This window comes from Trachurus trachurus (genome assembly GCF_905171665.1).
Source record: "Trachurus trachurus genome assembly, chromosome: 14".
In the NCBI taxonomy this organism is placed as follows: Eukaryota; Metazoa; Chordata; class Actinopteri; order Carangiformes; family Carangidae; genus Trachurus; species Trachurus trachurus.
In genome coordinates this window covers 16,564,674-16,586,958 of record NC_139903.1, presented here as the reverse complement: position 1 = coordinate 16,586,958, position 22,285 = coordinate 16,564,674, and the positions used below count along the sequence as shown (strand labels likewise).

Here is a 22,285-nt window from a genome sequence, read left to right as displayed (position 1 = left end):
GGACTTCTAACGGCATAAACACTGCAGGCTATGATTAATTACCTGCAAGTTTAACAGATTCTACATGTTTGTGTTTCTGTGTGTGTCTGTGTGCTTATGTTACACTACTGATCTTATCTGAAGAAGCGTTGTACTTTGAACGCTGACTTTATCCCTGTGGTCGCCCTCCTAATGCGGTTAACACATAAACAAACAGTTTCACGTGCTTTCTAACCTGCACCTCTATTTTCTCCTGGAAGAGCTCGGTAACTTATTCAATCAGCATCCAACCTTTAAGATGCTTAGCTTCTCAGGAAAAGACAGAAGACAGGAGAAGCACAGTTAATGTGTATCAATGGTAACGGCAGCAGCAACATGGCCTGATTTCAACATCAGTCAATTTCTGTCTCAAAGGCTAAACGATCAACGACATATTGACCTTTCGTATGAGAGAAGTCATAAGGACAACAAACAGCTTACACAGTAACAATCAAGACACTTCAGGTGTGTGTGAATATAGTATATGGGTTACGCCCTTCTTTATACAGTCTATGGTTATGCCTGGTCAGTTAAGTGGTCACATAAAGAGCACATTCTTCCTTCCAATTACATACTGCAATAGCTACTAACCTTTGATCTTTGAGAGCAGGTAAGACTGAACATTATTCACTGATTAAGTGAATTTTATTGCCAGTAATGCATTACAATTCATTTTGTCAAATGCAAATACATGAACAAAGAGGAACGGAGTTTGAAGGAGGCATTACTAATACAACTTGCACTTTCTATGCCCGGTCAAAAGCACATAAGGGATTATTTTTGAGAGTAAGTATAAGAAGCTGTCAAAGACTGAAAGCAGGCCTAGTAGATACAGGCCTACCATTTTAAGAGGCTTAAATAATGTGAGCTCTGGTTGAGACGGGACGGAGAGAAATCAAAATCTGATTGAATAAAAAAGTAATAACTGCAACAATGAAAAGGAGATATGATACAGTAGCCTAATGTCTACAGCCTTCAAATTATTATCTTTTGTTACAAAATGGTCGACAAAAAGTATATCCATGATATCAACTGGAAATGAGACTGTGAAGAAGTAAAAAGTTTTAGGCGATACCCACTATTCACAGACACTGCAGCACAGAGATAGGCCTACTATTGTAACCCTGGTTTCTGGATGGGTAGCGTGCCAGGACCGTGGGTATTGCGGGTTACAAGGGTGAAAATACTTCTTTAATAAAAAGGCACCGTTACAGCAGGACAGGAAGACTTTATTTACTTCACTTACAGGTGAGGTTCAACCTTTTTTTTTTTTTTTTTTTTACAGTCTATGGGTTCAACGACGAGGCAACGCACACGAGGGCAGAGCTAGAACTCTCTCTGGAGCGTCTGTATAACCGGTCCCCACCAAAACAAGGGCAAGCGGAACCAACATACTCATACTTTCTCTCTATCTTCAAAACATCTCTGAAGGGAAATACTGAGAGTGATAATAAAATATTATAGACTAAATTAAATAATTAATTAAATTAATAATACCTCATAATTTAAACACAAAATAAAACCAATGACATGACGTGATATAATACAAATAATGTTAAGGGTAATAACATAAACTTGTATAATAATTAAAATAATAAACACATAATAATCTACACGGTTACACTATCATAAGCACATAAAATAATAGGATGATGCGCTTAAAATGGTCTATTAGTCTTTTAAACATTCAATAGCAATGTGATTTTACCCTGGCATCATGTTTTAGTTAGAAAACATCTGAAATAAAAATTACAGAAAATTTGTTATGATACCAGTGCACAAATAATGCAGCAAGTGGGTCTAAAGAAATTACTCAAAAAAGAAAATCATTGACGAAATGTAGTTGCAGAAACATTTTCCAGTTGGACAATGCCTCTCTCTGGTGGGAAAGAAAGGGAGGGCCCACACACACACACACACACACACACATGCGCACACCAATGATGATTAAACAAATCTACCTGTGTGTGAGTGAGTGTAAGAAGGCTCACCTGCTCGCTGTGCAGAAAAGCATTCAGGTGCATAAGGCTGTGGAAGAGCCAAGTCTGAAGATTCAAATACTTAATGAAGAAACTACTGATGTGCCACAGGAGTGAATAGCGCAGAGCCCGCCTCTCAGTTTGGAGTGAACATGCACTTGGTCAGAGTGAGGCAGTGTCTCACAACTTTTCAAGTCCTCAGGCAGCGCTGTGGTCTCACCTAACAGGTGTGTAACTCAAACGCAAGGGTTAGGGTGGGGCACAGCTCTGGGGGCTGCTCTCATTGTTTTCAGTCACAGCAGGCAACATCATATCAGTGGTGTAAATATTTTCTTATTATCATATGAAATCCATTAAATAGCTACACATTTTAGTTTAAAGCCACATCCCAAACCCATCCCTCAGTCCTGTGCCCCTGAAACTCCGCCTCCCCTCTGAAAAGGTAGGTCATTCCTCAGGTCACATGCTCAGCAGGAAATGTCAGGCAGTGGATGTTGTGAACATCATGGGAAGAAGGACAGTAAGTTTTCTCATTTGACTTTTTGTGTATTTGATGATACTATGTTGCTGAGACGGAGAGTGTCAGTCTCAACCTATTGTCCATACTGAAAGAATCATTTTGTGCTCAGTGAGTGAGTTCATGTTGTGCATGCATGTGTTTGGTAACTATGCTAAAAACTCAGTCCTGTTGCTGTCAGTCACTCATTAACAGTAACGGGAGCAGAGGTGAGCAGCAGTTCATTGAAGTGGACTAAGTGCACAACCAAACCCAATCATGGGTCCTCCAGATGGCCATATAGCAGGGATGACTGTTATGGCCATATTTCTCTCCTCTGTTGCTATGGTAACCAGGGTCCTATAGAAAGGTAGGAGGAAAGCATAGACTTGGGAGAATGTTTGGCAAGCCCATAGTTATTGTCAAGGGTGAGCTACACACAGGTGGGGACTTTGTAATATTAACGTGAGGTGATAATACAGAGTTTTGTGACCATTAGCATTTGCACATAGTATTGTTTAGAATACAAATTTAAGGAGAAAATTAATTCCACGAAGACTAAAAGCTCTGCTTCAGAGTAATGAGTTCTTTATTATGGTGGCCCCCCTGAGGGTTCAATGCACTGCAACTTAGCAAAAATACACACAAAGACTCAAACACACTGCAAATTCAGAAAACAACAAGGTGTAAATAATATGTATGGATTTGATCATCATTACTAATCTACTGCACATTCTTTCTATGTTTTACATCAAATAGAATAAAATATAAGCCCTGAGAGAAACATGCTTATGTTGGCTATACTGAGTATAGAGGCCAATAAACTGTTGAAGCTTTTGTTTGCTATACTTCACATTCACATTACATCTCTTGGTGTAAAAATGTAATCAAATTAAAATAACTTGAAATAAGTTTCATTTTCCAAAAACAACCAGCAGGTAGAAAGTTATGACTTTGACTCTAATGTGACAATTATAAGTCTTTAAAACCAGTTCTTTCCTCAACACATCTTTAGGCCTATTTTGACAAATATGTTAGTAAGTTGAATTATCCGTGCATTTAAAACCTTTAACCACTAAAAGCCAATGAAAAAAAAGTATTTTAATCCCAACACCCACACCCAAGACATTTTAGTACCACTGTAATGACTAGTCAATAAAAACACATAGGTGTACAACAATAAAAGAGAGAGAAATGGGTGGGAAGACTGAATGCACATTGACAGGAACAGGCAACTGGGATGATGAGAAAGCCATTTAGAAACACACATGGGAGGTTATAAACGTGTCCTCATCTACATGAGAGGCTGCATATAAGAGCGGCTGAAGATTCAAACAGTCCTTCACATCCTCATCTTCACACAGAGAACATCAGGAATAAAACGCAGATGAGAGATAATCAATACCAGGTAAGTCTCTCTGATGCAAAACCTTTATGTGTGATTACTAAAAGGTATGAGCAATCAACTTTTCATGCATTAACATGTACTTTTACAGTTTATTTTACATGTATGAACAGAGAGAGCATTTGTATAGTGTGACTGTATAACTTGCTGGGAGCTGACATTAATTTGTTGTTGTCTTCAAGTAACAAGAACTCTAGTAAACAATTACTTTTAATGCTTTAATATCTTATATTAAGATATCCTAAATGTACTTTGATGTACAGGCTTATAGGAACTGCACCAAATGCGATGTGAGTCGCATTTGGTGCAGGAGATCTCGATTCTGTTCATCATATAACAGATGTCAAATTTTTATTGTGTTTTACTTAAAATGTCTCATTGAACTATAACTCAAGATTACTACAAATATTGAAATGGCACACATTGACAAGTAATTTGCTGCCTCATGTAGCCTACTATGATTTAAGTGTTTTTAACTACTGCCTCGTCATTTTGCCTCATTTATAACTTATTTTGCTCTAAAGTCGGTTATAAGTTATAAGTTTTGGGAATAAGACACGGGAGAAAGGTTTGATTAGCAAAGAAATCTCTTATCAACAGAAATAGACAGAAACTGGAAATTTAAGAATAGTGGGGATTTAATTCAGACAAGTGTTAGCTTACTCACTGATTGTGAGTTAAAATAATTATCTTGACGAGTGCTGAACTTTTGGGGAAAGATCAGATGAGAGTTTTACAGAAGCACAATGATCTTTCTGATGACCTTTCCCTTCATTCCAGGTTTATACCAGGAAGAGTACAATGAAGACAATGTTCAGATCCTCTCTTTTACATCTGCTGTTCTGCTGTGTAACCCAGACATTAGGTAAGCATGTGTGGTTTTCAGTTCAGGTCACATACAGTAGGTTACAGTTTATCAGACTTTCAGTTAAATAAGTCCAGTTTTTTTGTGTGTTCTAAGTTTTCACTGCTTCACTTAGCGACCCCTTAAAGTTTCAACTCTCTCAAGGTGTCAGTATCCAGTCAGTCCCAGAGGTCAGCAATGAGGGGATTATACAGACAGAGCTGAAGAGGTCGGTCACTCTGCTCTGCCTCCATGACGGCGGCTCTGAGACTCAGGCTGAGGAAGAGCTGGTGTGGTTGAGGAACGGTGCCGTGGTCAGTCTGAAGGAAGAAAACAAGAAGGGTCGCAGCAGCGTGTGCGTCACACCTGTCCTCCACGAGGACAATGGTGCCACGTTCACCTGCCACCTGAGCAGAAATGCCACAATTAGGGCCTCAATCACCTTGAATGTCACATGTGAGTTTCTACAAATGAATGAATTAGTAGAAAATGGATTATTCATGATTATCAGAGTTATGATTCCCTCTGATGTTTCACCACAGATGAGCCACAGCTCTCTGGATCAGAGGAAGTTACAGTAGAAGCTGAATCCGAACTCGTCCTGCGGTGTGATATCTGGGCCAATCCACCAGTCTCATCCGTGTTGTGGACACTAAATGGACGTGCAGTGGATCTATTAGCGGGTGGTTTCACAGTGACCAATGACGGCTTTACGAGCCAGCTGACTGCCCACAGCGTAGACAGAAGCCTGCATGAGGGCTCGTATCAGTGCACAGCTCACTCTCCTCTCTATGGAGATTACAGCAAGAGCTTCCCCGTCATGGTGACAGGTCAGTTCACACACAGGGAGGCACATTTCTACCAAAGCTACGCTACATCTCAGAGTTGTTGAACAGTCCCATTTGATATTAATCAGTACATGAAATGATGAAACATGGGCTGATCACCTTCTTCCTCATCTGCAGAAAAAACCATGAAGTTCCCACTGATGCCCATGATAGCAGGGGTGGTGGTTGTGAGCCTCACTGCACTTCTTGCTGTGGTTGCACGGTGGGACAAAATCACAAAGGTACAACACACACAAAATACAAGTAGCCTATGACTCATGGATTCACTCTGACTCATTACAAACCAAACCCACTGATGTTTTATGTCTCTTTCGACAGTGCTGCAAGTAAATTGTGTGGAAAATAACTGGTCTTCGACACATGAGGCCATGAGGACATCGCCTTTCTCTATTGAGTGCAAGAGACTGTGATTTTGTGACATTTTACATAGACCAGGTTTTAATTTTATATTATATTTGATATTTAAAGAAAAGGAAAAGTTCAATATTTTGGGGAAATGCACCTTTCTTGCTTTACACAGAGTGTAAGTACAAGTTGTACTTACTACAATTACTCTTAGCTATATAAACATGAAGCTTCAGCAGCTGGTTGTCTTAGCTTAGCTTAGCCTTGCTGTGTCTATGTACACTTTGATAAAACTGTGTTTTTAAACAGAGGAGATATAATAATAATATGATATCTCCTCTGTTTAAAAAACACATATTATATCAAATCAAATCAAATCAAATCAAATCAACTTTATTTGTCCCGCAGGGGAAATTCGTCTTGGGCAAGTTCAGATAGATTGGGCTCAGATAGATTAGAATAGGCTACAGAGTTCAAATAAAACATACTAAAAACTAAAAGCAGGGAACATCAACAAGGCCTATAGTGGTCGCGTGTACCATGACGCAATAGCAATGACCAGGCCAACAGAGCATAGGTAGACCTGGGTGCAATATTAATCAGTAAGCTTTAAAAGTAGGCTACTGGTAGGTGTGTTTTGTTTGCACTGGGCAGAGTTAATACCTAGGCTAGTTCTTCCGTTTCCAGTGTTTGTGCTATGCTAAGCTAACTGGCCACTGCTGGTCGAACATCTTGTTTACCATTAGAGACATAAGTGTTACCAATTTAACTCTAAACAATAAAACAAATTGAGCATTTTTTGTTAATATGTCCTTTGCCTACCTACTGTAGTCTACTAGTTGTCTGTCATTTATTTAACTATTGATTAGCTACTGGATTGTTGCAGCAGGATCTGTGAAGTTTGCAACAAGACCTTGAGATGATGCTTAAACTTTTTATTTAACTGTGTGATGCATCCTGATCCTTTGATGCAAAAGTGGGTTGTCAGTTTCACCTGTTTCTCTGTGTCGTTATGTATCTTTTCAATTAAAGTGCCATAAGATCACCTGCCCCTTTGAGAGTCATGGTTTGATGGCAGTGAATTAATGTTGTCAGTGATTGAGCTCCTCTATTCAACAAATGGGAGAAATTTGCATAAAACATGCTAATATCATAACTCATTTCCGTAGGTTTCTCATACATAGGCTATTACATATTATCCTATATGCTCTTGTCAAATCATAAATGATAGCCTACAATTAAGGGTTAGGGTTAGCTGACAAAAAATAGCATCTTTTATAAAGAACAACAGAATAAACAGGCACGTTTAGTAACTGTTTATCTAAAGACTGAGAGCTGAAATCCTTGTTTTCACATTTGCAATGAACTTTAACTCCTGACTCCTGACAATATAATCCAGGCTTGTTAAAATCATGTTATACATTTACTCTTAACGAGACAAAAGGATCGGAACTTGCCGTGTCATTAGGGTCAAGGTCTAGAGCTTTGTGTTCTTACCAATAAAGAGACACTTAACAGGTTCACATAAAACAGCGCAATACCAATCAAGGACAAGAGCACGTTTGACAAGAATGCGCAGGTTTGATATCAACTTCAAGAGGTGATCAAATATACAATACGAGGACATGTTAATTGTCTGACTCATCGGTTTTATCGGAAAAGAGGCTGCTGGGTTGTTCCCAGCGCTTTGCAACACCACTGAACATTTTTCTGTCTCAGACTTCACCATTTAGTCCAGTCAGTGATGATAAAAAATGGAAATGTCTAATTTGTGTCTATTGGGATATCCTCAGCTACTAAACATTTGTTTGAAAAGACATCTCATTGTGTTTTTCAAAGTCAGACTCCTACACTGAGACAAAAGAAACATCTGGGGCCTCCACATTGACTTCCCAATCATGGAGAAACGGCCCCTTTGTATCTTCTCATTGTCCCTAAACTATTACAATGATCTCTGCTTTGTTTCACACCAGGGTGCTGCTGTCAAGCTGGAACCCATTTTATCCAGATTTAATTCCCCAAACCTCTTTGGCAGTACACAGGTTCACCACAAACTGTTTAATGAGACAAAATAACAGGTAGATTAAATATTTAGAAAAGTGGAAACACTGGTTTGTTAATGACTTTATAATCACCCCTGACAAAAACATAATAGATGGCCAAAAAGACAAAGATTTCAAAGCACTGGTGCCTGGAAGCATTTTACATGCAGGTGAACGGTGACACCTGCTGGACACTTTGAAGCCCCTCCTGTGTATTGTAATTACATTTTATGTGAACGTGCTAAGACAGAGAATAATATTCATGGGAAAAAATGAAAAGTTTTATTGAGTTTAGCAAGGAACAAATCTATTCATTGACCTTTTTGTACCCACTCTGTTCTGTTGGTGTCAATCCAAGAGACAGACAGACTTGTGTATTTATTATATTAAAGTAGTTATTAATTTTCTTTCAGCAGCCATTTACACTGAGATGTATATAGGGTTGGACAATATTATGGAAGATTTAGTCTTCATCATAAATGGGGCAGAAAGAAATTACAAACATTTCTCAATATGTAACAATCCAATGACACGGCCTGAAAACTTGCCAAGTTGAATCAACATCTGTCTCATGCCAAGGCAATAAAAATGGGACATTGTAAGCTCACAAAGATAAGCTTATCTTTGTTATTGACAGACTATTGCATTAGACTGAAGCATAAAAACTGTGTGTGACACCTGTACATAGTCTGTGCTCTGCTCATTTGTATTTGATTTCTTCCGTTGTGTATTTAACTGTGCTTAGAAAAACCTGAAAGTATATATTGCAGAGAGGTATGAAGAAGAAGATAAAGTGTATACGGTGAATCTGCAAAGAGTCGACATGACAAAATAAACTATTTACGTTCTAAGTAGAGGTCGACCAACTGTGGATTTTTAAAAGCCAATACAACAATAGTTGGAACAGGCAAAAGCCAGTAGCTGATTAATCTGTCTATGCAAAAAAATAAAAAAAAAGAGCACATTGTGAGTTAGTGGTCCAGACAGCTTGGTCAGAGTCAGAACAAAGAGTGACGGAACACATTTTAATCACAATAACCTCTTTTGTTCCCTGCCACCTCCTGCTGATATAGGCCATGACAACTCAGGCAGCTCAGCTTCAGGCCTAAAAGGCACTGCCACCATCCCAGGAGACATTTTATTTTGTAGGTGTAGTGGGCAAGTGTTAAAGTCAGGGCCTGTTTAGTACAAATTATCTCAGTTTACCAAATGGTGTTTGTTACCTTCAGTGAGGGAATCTGGTGCAATTTATGCACATCTGTGAAGGGTGCACAGCCATCAGACACATTGGAGCTGATACTTCTCCTGATTGTTGAGCTTACAGTAACCTCTAGTTCTAAGGACACTGAAGCTACAATTTCATGAACAGCTAATATTAATTCTATATAGCTACATAAGTTCTGTAAAAATGTAATTCATAGACTTACAATAGCCTAATAAAAAAGAAAGAAAGAAAGAAAATCACTGACTTGCCTTCCAAAATAAATATAGAACTGATACATGAAGTGTACTGACATTAAATCAAACACGATTTTCCAACAGTCAAAACTCTTTCAAATTATTAAACATTACAGAAAATACATAGACTGTAAAAAGAAAATACCATAAGAAGAATCTCTACAACGACGTAGCCATGGACGTACGTATTACGTCATTTGGGGTCCCTTACGTGGGGGGCGTGGTCTGTGCCGTGTGTGCGTTGGTTCTGTGGTCGCCGCCAAATTCAAACCGAGAAAGAAAGAAACCGCAGCAGCCGCTGCCGCAGTGAGCTGAAGCACAGAGGACACAGTCTCCGTTTGCAGGTAAACTAGCGGCTCATGATACAAGTGGATAACAGATTTTTTTTAGTATGTGTTGTTTTAATGAGGCAGACTATTTAACGAAGATTTAGCTCGGTGTTAACGTTAATGGGCTACCGAAGATAAGCTAACGGTGTGTTCACGGGCACATGAGGTTTTTGTTTGTTTGTTTGTTTGTTTATGTGTGAAAGACATAACGTTAAACACACCTCTGTTGATAATAGCGAAAACATGTGATTAACGTTGATATCTCTGACCTAAATGATATCCTCAGATCGCTATTGTTGCCTCCTCTGGTAGTGTTTTTGAATGAACCCATCCTCCATTGATTTTCTAGAAAGGGTAGGGCAGTCTGCCAAGAAAGAAATCCTGGCCAGACAATAGACAATAGCCTTGGACTTTTTTACTAACACAACTGCTCGATTGTATGGGCTCCTAAGGGTTATTTTCTCTTTCATATTTCATTTTATTCAATCTAAAAAAAAAACACAATGCTGTCGACCCTTTACAATCTTATCATATTCTAAATGCATATTTCATTTTTTATTTACTTATACTTCACAATGCATTACTTGATTCTTCAAAAGTTAGGCTGTACTGAAATAGAAGAAAATGTTAAACAGACTAACTTTTTTTTTTACTAGGAGCCCAGTGACCTCTAACTTAAAATTTTAGAAGTGCAAGTAGAAAATTTAGGGGGTGCACACTGCACATGGACTTTCAAAGCAAATATTCACAATTCCCTTTCATTCATGATCCTACATTGCATGTGCCTGACACCTGCAATGACAGATTACAGATTCTTTGAGTACCCCCAACCACATTTCAACGAAAAATAGCAAATTTACTGTTTTCACAGGCGCAAGTAGATGAAAAATTTACTTGCACAGTCTCAAATTTTAGGGGCAGTCTGGAGCCCTGTTGGATATTTATTTTAGGCCCCCCAAACCTTTGACTGCAATTGTATATTGTAGTTTTCTGCTTTTAACTATCAATAATTTTTCATCACTGGTATTGGTGAATCATGTTTTGTTTTGTTTTTGTAATAGAAAGAAACTGGCAATAATTTCCAAATGATTGTTCCAGGGCTTTATCTTTATGTTCTGATAATCTGTGTGAAGCACTTAAATTTCAACATGTGTTTTATTGTTATTGTAAAATATTCTCTGCTGTTTTGCTGTCTTATTTCAGCTCAGTCAACATGGCGTCTTCAGTGATGGATGGAGTTGGTAAAGCTGTGGTGGGAGTCTGGCGGGCTCACACAGTCCTGGATGAGTCCGACGGTGCAGAGAGCTCCCCCGAGGCTCCAGACCGTTTCCGCAAGCTTCGGTCCTCATCTTCACTTAACTCCCTGCGAATGTCTTTGCGTAAGCGGCTCCCGCTGCGATCCGTCCAAACCAACTCCCTCCCTGAAAATCCGACCTGGGAAACCGTGAAGGAAGAACCAAAACCCAGCACGGTCCGCAGACTTACCCGCACTGCTCGCAACTCCATCACTGGAGTGTATCAGGTAGATGAGTCTGTCTGGTTTTACTTGGTTTTACTTGAGTTGGACATGGAGGTGCCAGTCTACTCCAAATCAAGTGTTTTTCTTTTCATTTTTAAAGCTATATGCATCTATTAGTCAGTTGCCCCTCCGACTCATCTTTGTGTCAATTCCTCTTTCTCCCAGAAGCTGCAGAGGAACAGGGAGTTTTCACGCGAGGAGTGTTTGGTAGCCACCCCAGGACGGACGTGTGATGGGGAGGAAGCTAGTGCATCAACTTCTCGCACCCCAAGACGCACACCTGGCCGGGCTGTGACACCGAGACGCACCCCCAGAGCAGCGGGCACGCCCGGGCGGACGCCAGGCTCCAGGGGGAGGAAAACCCCCGAGGCCCGCGTACGGGGGGTGAAAACAGGAGGAGGCAGGAGGCAGCTGGTCCGCATGGCTGCATTACGAAGTCCCTTTGCCTCACCCAACACAGAGAACCAGAGGCTGTGAGTCTTGTTGTGTGATTTACCAACTGCGAAGTTGCTGTTCACGTTTTGCTTTTAATTCTGTTTCTGAGTTTTTTTTGTGTTCTCTTCTGTAACAGAAAGTTTGACCGTGACCTGGATTCAGTCTCCAGTGGACTCAGGAGGCTCAAACATCTGTCCAAAGCCTTTGACGATATAATTGGCAGAGATGACAGGTAAAATAAAATCTTCATTTTGTGTTAAATGTGTTTTGTTTTTTGTTGTTGTTGTGGGTGAATGAATGTAAAGGCAGTTAAAGTACTGTTTATCTGTCTCTGTATGTGTTGTTCATATCTGAGGAAACCACAGGCCCACTTCCTTTTGTTCATACATGGTCTGTATAGAGGAGACACAGGAATGACACTGTCTCCCTGTGCTTCCTCACCCTCCCACCCAAAGAATCCCAGTCCACCGCGGCAGCTTGTTGGTCCCCCCCCCCGACCTCCCTCCCTCCCCCCGACCCACCCACATTCTTCCCGCTTCAGTTTGAATCTGGGTCTGTGCTCTTGGTATTCGGATGAGGAGGGAGTGAGGGGTGGGGAACAGCGGGAGGAGAAGGGTTATGGCTGTGGGAACTGGGGCCAGATGAAATGACAAAAATGTGCTTGAGAGAGTCTGGAGTATGTTTGCATCACTTCCTGTGTTGACTTTCAAAATGTTAAAGCAGCCAGAAACAATTTGATACACTGTGGAAAGCTGAGAGGCTCCTGCACGGTGACCTTGTCCGTTACCAGTGTGAATTACATGCAGCCACATGTTTTCCTTGCTGTATGTATGTACAGCTGGTGGGAATTTAAACACAAATTTGCTTTCCTTTCCTACGACAGGCAGTTCGACTATTCCCTTATTATGGAGTAGGGAAGAAGGTAAATCCAAACAAACGTGCTACTAAAACCAGAGGAGTTTTTGTGATACGAAAGTGCATGACATTCGATGCATGAGCTTCTGCGTCTGAAATTGCAACTTTCTTTGAAGAGCTGCTCTTTTGTGGCTGATGAATTACTCACATTGTCCAAGCACAGGATGCTCATCTTCTCTATCGGACTCAAGCTTCCTTCCTCCTTTGCACCCTTTTGCTTTACAGATCGATTTGTTCTGTGTCGCCTTATCAGTTCCTTACCAGTATGTGTGCAAGCCTAAGAAAAGCCTTAAAGGGATAATTCAACATTTTTGCAAATTGGGCCATTGCCATAATCCCTAAAATTTTAGGAGTAGGTGTGTTACCTTTAATTGTCGGTGCAAGCTATTTTTAGAACAGCGGGGGGAGTTGTTTTCGAGGCAAATTCGTGCAAAACCGCTGATGCGCGTTCCCGTCTGGGGCAGTTTTTCGGCAAGTAGTCTCGAAAAAAACACAGTCTGGTAACGTTCCGTTATTATCTCATAGCGTGGTGAATGTGCAGGTCACAACTTGTCCATGAGAGCGTTTTGGAGTTGTTGGATTGTGTATTTGATTAATGTTAATAGTTTGATGAGGGAAACCAAGAAATCCTATGAGCCTCCGTAGCGTAGCTCTGAGCAGCTCGCGGCTCTGCTCGGTGGTTCTAGAAATATCTCGCACCGACAATTAAAAGTATTGAACCTACTTCTAAAACTATATGGATTATGGCAATGGGCCAATTTGCCAAAATGTTGAACTATCCCTTTAAGAAACTATATATTTTTTGTCCAAATTATAGACGTTAATTAAAACATTTGGAAAGTCATATTTCTAAATGTACATTGTGTTCTGATCATTTGCCTTTATTTTGTTAATTAAGAAGATGATATCGATAAGAAAAAGATAATTCATATGGCAACTGTTAGTACACAAAATTAAGTTAATCTACATTTATAACACTAACCAATAACAAAAGAAGGAGAATAGACAATTTCCTGTGGTAATCGTTGTTCTTTTTCTCTGCAGAACCAAAACAGAGGGACGTCCTGGAGGATCAGTGATGAGGAAGTTGGACCCCAGCGGGAAACTCAGCCGCTCGAACCTCACACGTCGAGCCACGAACCTCTCAAACACACTTGGAGGTTGGGCCCACACAGCTGTGAACACTGTTTACAAGCCCAACTGAATTATATAAGTGTGTGCGCATTTAAAAACACGGGACCTTTTGTAGCTGTGATTCACATTATTATTGGAGCATTTACGTGTAGTATTGTCATTGTATTGGGAGACTATTACGTGGCAGCTTGTTTTTTTTTATATATATATCTGTGTTGTGTGTCATTCTTGTGTTTACTTTTCTCAGGTTAGCTAGTTGTGTAGCTACCAAAGGGATTTCTGTGCTGTTTGTACTTGTCATAGCTGCTACAACCAAATGTCTTAGTTACATTTCCAGAATACTAACATATCGTATGTATTTACTCTACATAGAAAGTTTCTGATAGTTCACGAAATCAAGTTTAAAAGAGATGCTGCATGAGACCAAAATATCTGCAGGACTAACTCTGAATTTACTGACGGAGGGAGTGTTTCTTCCTCTACTTTGTATGTATGCAATGATGTTACTAACATTTGTTACACCTTTTTTTTAAATGTCATTTGATTATGCCAAATTGTAAAGTGTATTTTCTATGAAAGGGTTTTTTTTATATAGTATTTGAATGGGATTTAATAGGTCAGCACTTTTGATGGCCTGTGGGTGATTCATGCGCCAATATTGTACACACATCATCTGATTATGTGATGGGAAAGATGGGATGGCTCGTTACCCGACGACAAAGATGATGCTATAAAGCCATATTCACCAGGTCATGCATTTAGCGACTGTCAAGCAAACAGTGTCAAATAAAGCAAAATGTCTCTCATCTGCCAAAGTGAGATATTGCGTCCAAATGTGAAAAAAAAAATACACATAATAAAACATATTCTTCAAGTAATCTGAGTTTATATTGTGTACATAATTGATGGTGTTACTCTTAACGTTAAAATTTCTACAGAATAATGATATGAGCTTCATATTTTTCCCATTCATATTTTATCAAATACAATGTATTGTTATAAATTGCACTGGCACACTTATTTAGAGAAAATTCATATTAGTAGTTTTTTCTTTTTTCTAACATTAAAAACTAAACAAGAAGTCGCTTCTCAAAAAAAATAACTGTTGTGCATTGTTTTACAAATACTCATTGGTTGCAGCTTCACAGTTCTCAAATAGCACTGCTTTTCCTGCTATTTCTGTGTTTGTCTTTTGTAGCAATTTGATAAAACACCCCTTTGTAACAAATGAGCACTAAATTGTTGGTCAAAACAGGTGCCCTTTGACAGATATCTTAGATTTAAGTTCTGCCATGGAGTAAACATTCCTCCTGGTGTATTTTTGGATATGAACCATTTGGTCAACAGTGCACCCTAGTGGTGCTTCGGGGTCACTGCAGGCAGAATAAACCGCGAGTCGCTCCGTTTGACCCTCGCCGCTCCCCGTCGCCAGCCCCACGCCTCGCTGAAGTCGCCCCTCCCTCGGTCTCTCCGGCTTTGTACCCAGAGCTGAACCCACGCCGCGGCTACCATCTCCAGGATCGCCGGGCAGCTAAACATCCGAAAAAATGGCCCTTCACGTCCCCAAAGCTCCGGGCTTTGCCCAAATGTTGAAGGATGGCGCCAAGGTGAGTCTAAATCCTCACGTTACGGCACTTTCTCTCGCTTTGGATGAATTATTCTGAGCTAGCATGCTAGTTAGCGTTAGCCCCTGAGTTAGCGCGTCATGTGCGGAGAGTTTTCTAGAAAGGAGCCGGGCCTCGCTGGGCTGCTAGCATGGACTGGGGGCTGCTTTCTGCGTCTATAACAGTCCCCTCAAGCACTTGAACATATTTGAGTGTGTAAAGCGGTGGATGCAGACTGTCAGACAGCAGTCACACCCAGACAGCGTTTATCTGACTGTCAGGGATGACTAGAGGCTTTGATTGTCACCTCATCTCTCAGATGCTGATGCTTCCTGTTTTGGGTCAGCCCGATCTTCATTACGTCTTAGATTTCCCCCCTGCTAAGTGTTTATCTAGTGAAATCGGTATAATGCAGAATACCATTAATTACTCCTGTGACTTTAAGACCATTGAAATGTGATTTTTGAGATGTTTTGTGGTCTGATTCAGCACTATTCAGGGCTTGAAGAGGCAGTCTTCCGTAACATCAGAGCCTGTAAGGAGCTTTCTCAGACCACACGCTCCGCCTATGGCCCCAATGGTAAGCACTCACCTCCGGCAACATGACATATAATTGAATGAAGTCTTTGTTTTTGTTTTGTTTTTTAACTTGATAAAGACATCAAAGTCAGTGAAGACTAAACTGTAATGTTTTTCAGGTATGAACAAAATGGTCATCAACCACTTGGAGAAGCTGTTTGTCACCAATGACGCTGCAACAATTCTCAGAGAGCTTGAAGTGAGCTGAGTGAACTATTTTGTGCAACACACTCCATACTGTATACATTTTATTAAATATGATTTAACTGATTTCCTCTGTGTGTGTTGTTTTATAGGTGCAGCATCCAGCAGCCAAAATGATTGTAATGGCATCCCACATGCAAGAACAGGAAGTCGGAGACGGTACAAATTTTGTTCTGGTCTTTGCTGGAGCTCTGCTGGAGCAGGCTGAAGAGCTGCTCAGGATGGGTCTGTCTGTGTCTGAGGTAAATAGATGCTGACACTGGTCGTCATCATCACGACAAACCATACTGCTCAGAATATGTTGTCATAGACCAGCTAGGGTTAAAATGTTGGCATTAAATAGCAGGATTCAGTCATGCTTTTGCAGCTGATGCCTAAATGTCACTGTTACCTTTACACAGGTGATTGAGGGCTATGAGATGGCGTGCAAGAAGACTCTAGAGATCCTTCCAGACTGCACATGTTCCTCAGCCAAGAACCTGCACGATGTTAAAGAGGCTACATCTCTGATCCGTACAGCAGTCATGAGCAAACAGTATGGCAATGAGGACTTCCTTGCTGACCTCATCGCACAGGCCTGTGGTGAGTCAGCAGATCAGACTACCTAAACTAATCTGGGGTTGTGACCATTATCATTTGACAAAAATAACTTGGTGGCAGTATAAACCTTGTTTTCCCTGACGGTCATCGTGTCTGTGTTGGTTTTGCGCTGCAGTGTCCATCTTCCCAGAGTCCGGCAGTTTCAATGTTGATAGCGTCAGAGTGTGCAAGATTTTGGTAAGTGATCTCATCTGTTGAATATAGTGTAATATGTGTGTTGTGTGATGTTTCTGTAAGTTAATGTCTGTGGTGTCTTCAGGGTTGTGGCGTGACGGCGTCCTCCATGCTTCATGGCATGGTGTTTAAAAAGGAGGCAGAGGGAGACGTCACATCTGTTAAGGAAGCAAAGATCGCAGTCTTCTCCTGCCCCTTCGACAGCATGGTGACAGAGACCAAGGTAATGGAAACTATAATGATTATGTCTCTTTTTGATTCTTTATGGAAATCTGAGAGTGGTAGTCCAGTTGCGACTGCGAGTGAGCTACTTTTTAGGGTTCAGAGGAAAAGAGAAGAAATCACGATTTTTATTATGTTACTAATTGTGGTCTTCACTATTTTCAAAGGGCACAGTGCTGATAAACAATGCACAGGAGCTCATGGACTTCAGTAAGGGAGAGGAGGACATGATGGAGGCCCAGGTGAAGGCCATCAAGGAGGCCGGCGCCACCGTGGTAGTAACAGGAGGGAAAGTGGCCGACATGGCGCTGCATTACGCCAACAAGTACAAGCTCATGGTGGTGAGGTAAGACCAGCAGGACCTGTGATGAAACCCAGTTTGTGTAAAACATTTAACCCTTTTTAAAAGTCTTTAACCTATACTACATAATTTGTATTAGTTAGCAACCCTCCACCCTGAGTTTGTATGCAAAAAAAAAGTCGTCAAAAAAAGTATTTTTGAGTTAAATGGCTCTGGAACATTCTGGGACAAGCAGATATTTTAATCACCATGTGTGGTTCTCCTTGCATCAGTCTGTAACTTCATGGCATCTGAGAAAAAAGTCCACATTATTGATGATTACCATGTTTTTAATATAGTTGCACCTTGTACTTCTGAGCCTTAAATCCTCCTCTTCTTCCTCAGGCTTAACTCCAAGTGGGACCTCAGGAGGTTGTGTAAGACTGTGGGAGCTGTGGCACTGCCCAGGATGGTGAGTCATTCAGGTCAGATGTCTGAACCATAATGAATCGAACCATTATATCAACTAAAATCACACTTTTGCACTCTCAGACGGCTCCAACTCCAGATGAGATGGGTCGCTGTGACAGCGTGTACCTGACAGAGCTGGGCGACACTCAGGTGGTCGTCTTCAAACATGGTAAACTTTTGCTCTTTGCTCCAGTCTGGTCAAGCTTCATATTGAACCTTTTTTTTTTTTGTTCTAGACCTAACGTGTTTGGTTTTGATTATTTCAGAGAAAGAGGACTGCGCCATCTCAACGGTGGTGATCAGAGGCTCCACTGACAACCTGTTGGACGACATTGAGAGGGCTGTAGATGATGGAGTCAACACCTTCAAGGTTCTGGTCAGGGTAAGTCGGCACAATGGATCATTGTTTGATTTTGTAATACCTCTGTTAAGTAGTTTAAATAAAGGTTATGTGCAGAAAATTAAGAAGAGATTAAAGTTATTTCACTGTTGATACTTTATTGGTACTAATGTTTTTTTTACTGCAACTCAATAGGACGTAGTACAGTGCACACACACCATCCATCCCCCGTCTCTGTTTAGACTGACACTGCCCACACAAATCTTTGGTCTGTGCCTTAAGCAGGCCTGTTAATACTTCCCCTTTTTAAGCATGGCGGTTCGGTCTTTGTTTATGTGGGCTATACACAGTTATAACATGACCACATCTTGAAAGTATTCCAACCATTTTGTAGTGCACTAGATTCATTCATAATTAAAACAGTATTATTCTTGATAGTGTCATTTTTCAATTTGAGCTTTGAAATAATTGAAAATAATTCAAATGTTTGAGACAAAGTTGATTATTCATTCATTTAATCCACAACTTTATTAGTTTACAGCAGCTTCACTTTGTGTTTTTAACTGTCTCTAGGACAAGCGCCTGGTACCCGGAGCAGGAGCCACTGAGATTGAGCTGGCCAAACAGATCACCTCATATGGAGAGGTATGAAGATATTAAAGTGAAACAGGCCGTTCTTTTAGCCCTGTTTGTTTGTTTGTTTGTTTGGCTGATACATTGCAGTGTGACTGTTTTCCCCCCTGTGTAGTCCTGCCCTGGTCTGGAGCAGTACTCCATCAAGAAGTTTGCTGAAGCCTTCGAGGCGCTGCCACGTGCTCTGGCTGAGAACTCTGGTGTGAAGGCGAGCGAGCTCATCTCTAAGCTGTACGCTGCTCATCACGAGGGAAACAAAAACATGGGCTTTGACATTGAGGTGCGTGAACACAGGAACACTTTAATGACTTCATTACAAACTGATTGAACAATGTATTGTATGGAAAGTCCAGCTCATATTAGACCATCTTATCAGTTTAAATAATGTCAATCAGCCTAATAGAAAATAAGTAAAACTAGCCAAAAGAAGGCTTCTTGTTCACAACCAATATTGGCTCTTTGCTGTAAGAGAAAAAAAGAGGATTTTTTGTAGGGTATCTTGAGTTGCCTGTTTGTGTGTTTTATCTGACGACTGATGAGACGGATGTCATGTTTAGGGAGAAGGCCCCGCGGTGAAGGACATGCTCGAAGCTGGTATCCTGGAGCCGTACATGGTCAAACACTGGGGCATCAAAATGGCCACCAATGCTGCCATCACAGTACTGAGAGTCGACCAGGTGTGTGTACAAATACTCACTGCACACATAATGATCATAACATAACATGTACCTTGAATTCTTGGGTTAGGAAGTTTAACTCGGCTTAACTCGGGTTTCCTGGTAAAAATGATGCTAGGTCATATTTAATTGGGTAGACCATGGTAACATAACTTCAGAGGGTCAGTTCAGCATCCTGATCGATATCACTCACTATAATAAGCTCACTGGGGGAAAAATGAATAATCTTTTCTACAGTATCCTGACCGGGACAAAAGAGTTCACAGCATAATGATGAATAACAAACACTATAGATATTTTGATGGATCAAATTATTTTAATGATTTTATATAGTAACCCCTACACTGACTGAGAACATAAAACCTCTTTCTTTCTATTGAAAATGATCTCTATTCCTATAAATACGTATGTTAAAGGTTAGAGTCAGTGATGTGATTATATTCTTAACATAATAACTTTTGCCACAGAATATTCCTACAGTTTAATCACTTTTTCATCTGGTATCATATCCAGTTCTTAACTTATACTTATGATATTTCACATGTCAATAGCCATCAGCTTTGTGCTACAGGTTTGTACAGGAACACTGTTAGACTGATCATTTCAGTCATATAAATGGTTTATATTCAATTTTTTTCTTTGTATTTGTGAATGTGATTCAAAACTAATGTTCTTTTATATGCAAGTCAGTAGCTCCTGGTAGTTAATGTCAGTATGTGTGTACATATGCACAACCCAGATCATCATGGCTAAGCCTGCAGGAGGACCCAAAACTCCTAAGCAGAGAGGCCACTGGGACAAGGACAGTTGGGACGAGGAGCCCGATCATTTTGATACTCATCATTAGAGGGTGCACACACACGCCCTCTTGTCAGTAGGTCCTGGAATGTGTGTGGCTTTTTCTTTTGTTGTTTTTTTGGACTCGCACGGATCTGCTCAGTCACTCACAGGCCATGGAGAGACGTGTGTATTTTTGCCTGTCACCGCTAATAACACCGGGTGTGATACCGAGCTCGATGCAGAGATGTTTTACGAAGTTGATTAGATTGAACCACTTCACAGGTGTTTCTGATAACCCCAGGTGTGTCACTCACAGCAGACTAAACTTGCACTGAAAAGATACAGTGTGGTGTGTTGGCATGCTGCATGCACTCATGAACTCTTTTCCTCACAGTCGACGTTCCCGGGTTGCATGTAACGTGTTTTAATATGAAGGGAGCATGTAAATGAGATGAATTGCTGGAGGCTGCTGTGGCTTTGTTATATGAAGGGCATTTTCTTCATAAGATGTAGCACAATCACCGAGGCCTCATCAGACATCTGCACTTTTCTACAGTTGCCCGTGTAGTCTGAGATTATTAGATCAGTGCTTTTCTTGTGTTTTCACTCTTATCAGAGCTTCCATTGCCTCACCTGCCTTTTTACCAAGTCTTATTCTAAGATTTGTATTTTTGTGTTGTAAATATTCCAGCACTGAAAATACATGGATGTATTTTATCTGTTTTTAATGTAATTTGTGTCTTAAAAGCATTCATGGTATATGCTACATAATTTCTCCTCATTTCAAACACCGTTGTATGACAGTGTAGTATCTTCATGTGTGCTCATGAATATGTTATCACCAGAAATGGCCATATATGGCATATGTAAGGATTTAAATCTCCCCTATAACTATTGAAAGTGTTCAATAGTGCATGGATTTGAGCAGAGAATTTTAAGGCAAAGCCATGGCAGCCATTTCAGAATCTGCAATTTTTGCTAAACCGAGATGTTTACAAAGCTGGATAATGCTGTTTTCAGATTTTTTATTTCTCCCTGTGCCAGCTGCTGTCCAACATGTTTGTTTTACAGTCAGAGTTTGCAACCTGGTGCCCTGCCTCAGAGCCCACAGCCTGCCGTTTGGATCCCAGAGCTTAGCGAGCAGGGATTAAATAACTGCTGTCTTGTCTTCTTTCAGATCATCATGGCTAAACCAGCAGGGGGACCCAAACCTCCCCAGGGCAGGAAGGACTTCGACGAGGATGACTGAGCATGATGCCGCCTCGCTGATGTGCCTCTAACCCTGAACGCTCCCACATGGATTCACAAAACCCTTTTCTACTTGTTTATTTAAAGCTCAACAGTTTGGTTTATTTTGTAGAATTTACCATGCAGTGGTAAACAAAGTAATATGTGAAAGTAAAATGTCCAGATCGCACTGTTTGCTTTTTATGTTCTTCGTCCCGAATAAAAAGCACTTTGGGCTGTCATGTCATTGTTTGGATTGTGTTTTTTTTTTTACTTTATTGTGCGTTGTGTGTGCAGCAGGAAACAGTACTGCGTATACTCATGGCCATTGTTTGAGCATAGATTTTAATTAATTTATACTAACCTGTTTTCAGCTTTTTGCTATAATTCAAAAAAGGAAAACTAGGATGAAAGCTGGAACCATTATGACCCAGAACCACTGTTCATTTTCCATCTGACTCTGACTCAGTTTAAAGCTGCATCTTCCCTTGAAGCTCATGGTTGATACCACATACATGCATGAATTTACTTTTCATGTTGCCCTGTGGGTTTTGACATGCCATGGCAGCAGAAATTATGCATGCACTCGTTTATTTTTAGACTTGGTGAACTGAAGAATTGCTGGCGAGGTTGATTGAAGATGCATCATTTTGCACTGATCCTACTTTTTATTTCTAAATAATATCTGCCTGTATTTGTTCTCTGCAAACTATGAGACCCATCACAC

General features: G+C 40.5%; 3 protein-coding genes across 6 annotated transcripts; all 3 read left to right on the top strand.

Annotated features, from left to right (window-relative positions):
- The first annotated feature begins 2,471 nt into the window (after nucleotides 1-2,471).
- Nucleotides 2,472-6,016, top strand: tmigd1 (transmembrane and immunoglobulin domain containing 1). Its single transcript, XM_083986382.1, has 6 exons — nucleotides 2,472-2,517; nucleotides 4,679-4,763; nucleotides 4,908-5,198; nucleotides 5,285-5,572; nucleotides 5,708-5,811; nucleotides 5,909-6,016. Exons 1-6 carry the CDS (start codon nucleotides 2,503-2,505, stop codon nucleotides 5,918-5,920), a joined length of 795 nt encoding a protein of 264 aa, XP_083842508.1. The 5' UTR covers nucleotides 2,472-2,502; the 3' UTR covers nucleotides 5,921-6,016.
- A 3,706-nt stretch (nucleotides 6,017-9,722) lies between these two features.
- Nucleotides 9,723-14,209, top strand: pimreg (PICALM interacting mitotic regulator). Of its 2 annotated transcripts, XM_083986086.1 has the most exons (5): nucleotides 9,723-9,779; nucleotides 10,968-11,286; nucleotides 11,449-11,756; nucleotides 11,855-11,950; nucleotides 13,678-14,209. In XM_083986086.1, the coding sequence occupies exons 2-5, from the start codon at nucleotides 10,978-10,980 to the stop codon at nucleotides 13,835-13,837; spliced, it is 873 nt and encodes a 290-aa protein (XP_083842212.1). In that variant the 5' UTR covers nucleotides 9,723-9,779; nucleotides 10,968-10,977; the 3' UTR covers nucleotides 13,838-14,209. The 2 variants fall into 2 exon arrangements, 1 of the variants encoding a protein (XP_083842212.1); XR_014595906.1 differs by lacking the exons at nucleotides 9,723-9,779; nucleotides 10,968-11,286 and adding an exon at nucleotides 12,602-12,640 and having other exon boundaries at nucleotides 11,714-11,756.
- Nucleotides 14,210-15,188: 979 nt separating this feature from the next.
- Nucleotides 15,189-21,805, top strand: cct8 (chaperonin containing TCP1, subunit 8 (theta)). 3 transcript variants are annotated; one of them, XM_083987103.1, is made up of 16 exons: nucleotides 15,189-15,374; nucleotides 15,861-15,951; nucleotides 16,070-16,149; nucleotides 16,247-16,396; nucleotides 16,556-16,736; nucleotides 16,870-16,931; nucleotides 17,014-17,151; nucleotides 17,318-17,496; nucleotides 17,836-17,902; nucleotides 17,983-18,070; nucleotides 18,168-18,283; nucleotides 18,815-18,886; nucleotides 18,990-19,154; nucleotides 19,432-19,551; nucleotides 20,291-20,421; nucleotides 21,509-21,805. In XM_083987103.1, exons 1-15 carry the CDS (start codon nucleotides 15,315-15,317, stop codon nucleotides 20,396-20,398), a joined length of 1,677 nt encoding a protein of 558 aa, XP_083843229.1. In that variant the 5' UTR covers nucleotides 15,189-15,314; the 3' UTR covers nucleotides 20,399-20,421; nucleotides 21,509-21,805. The 3 variants fall into 3 exon arrangements, with proteins under 3 accessions (XP_083843229.1, XP_083843228.1, XP_083843230.1); XM_083987102.1 differs by having other exon boundaries at nucleotides 20,291-20,425; XM_083987104.1 differs by lacking the exon at nucleotides 20,291-20,421.
- The last annotated feature ends 480 nt before the right edge of the window (nucleotides 21,806-22,285 follow it).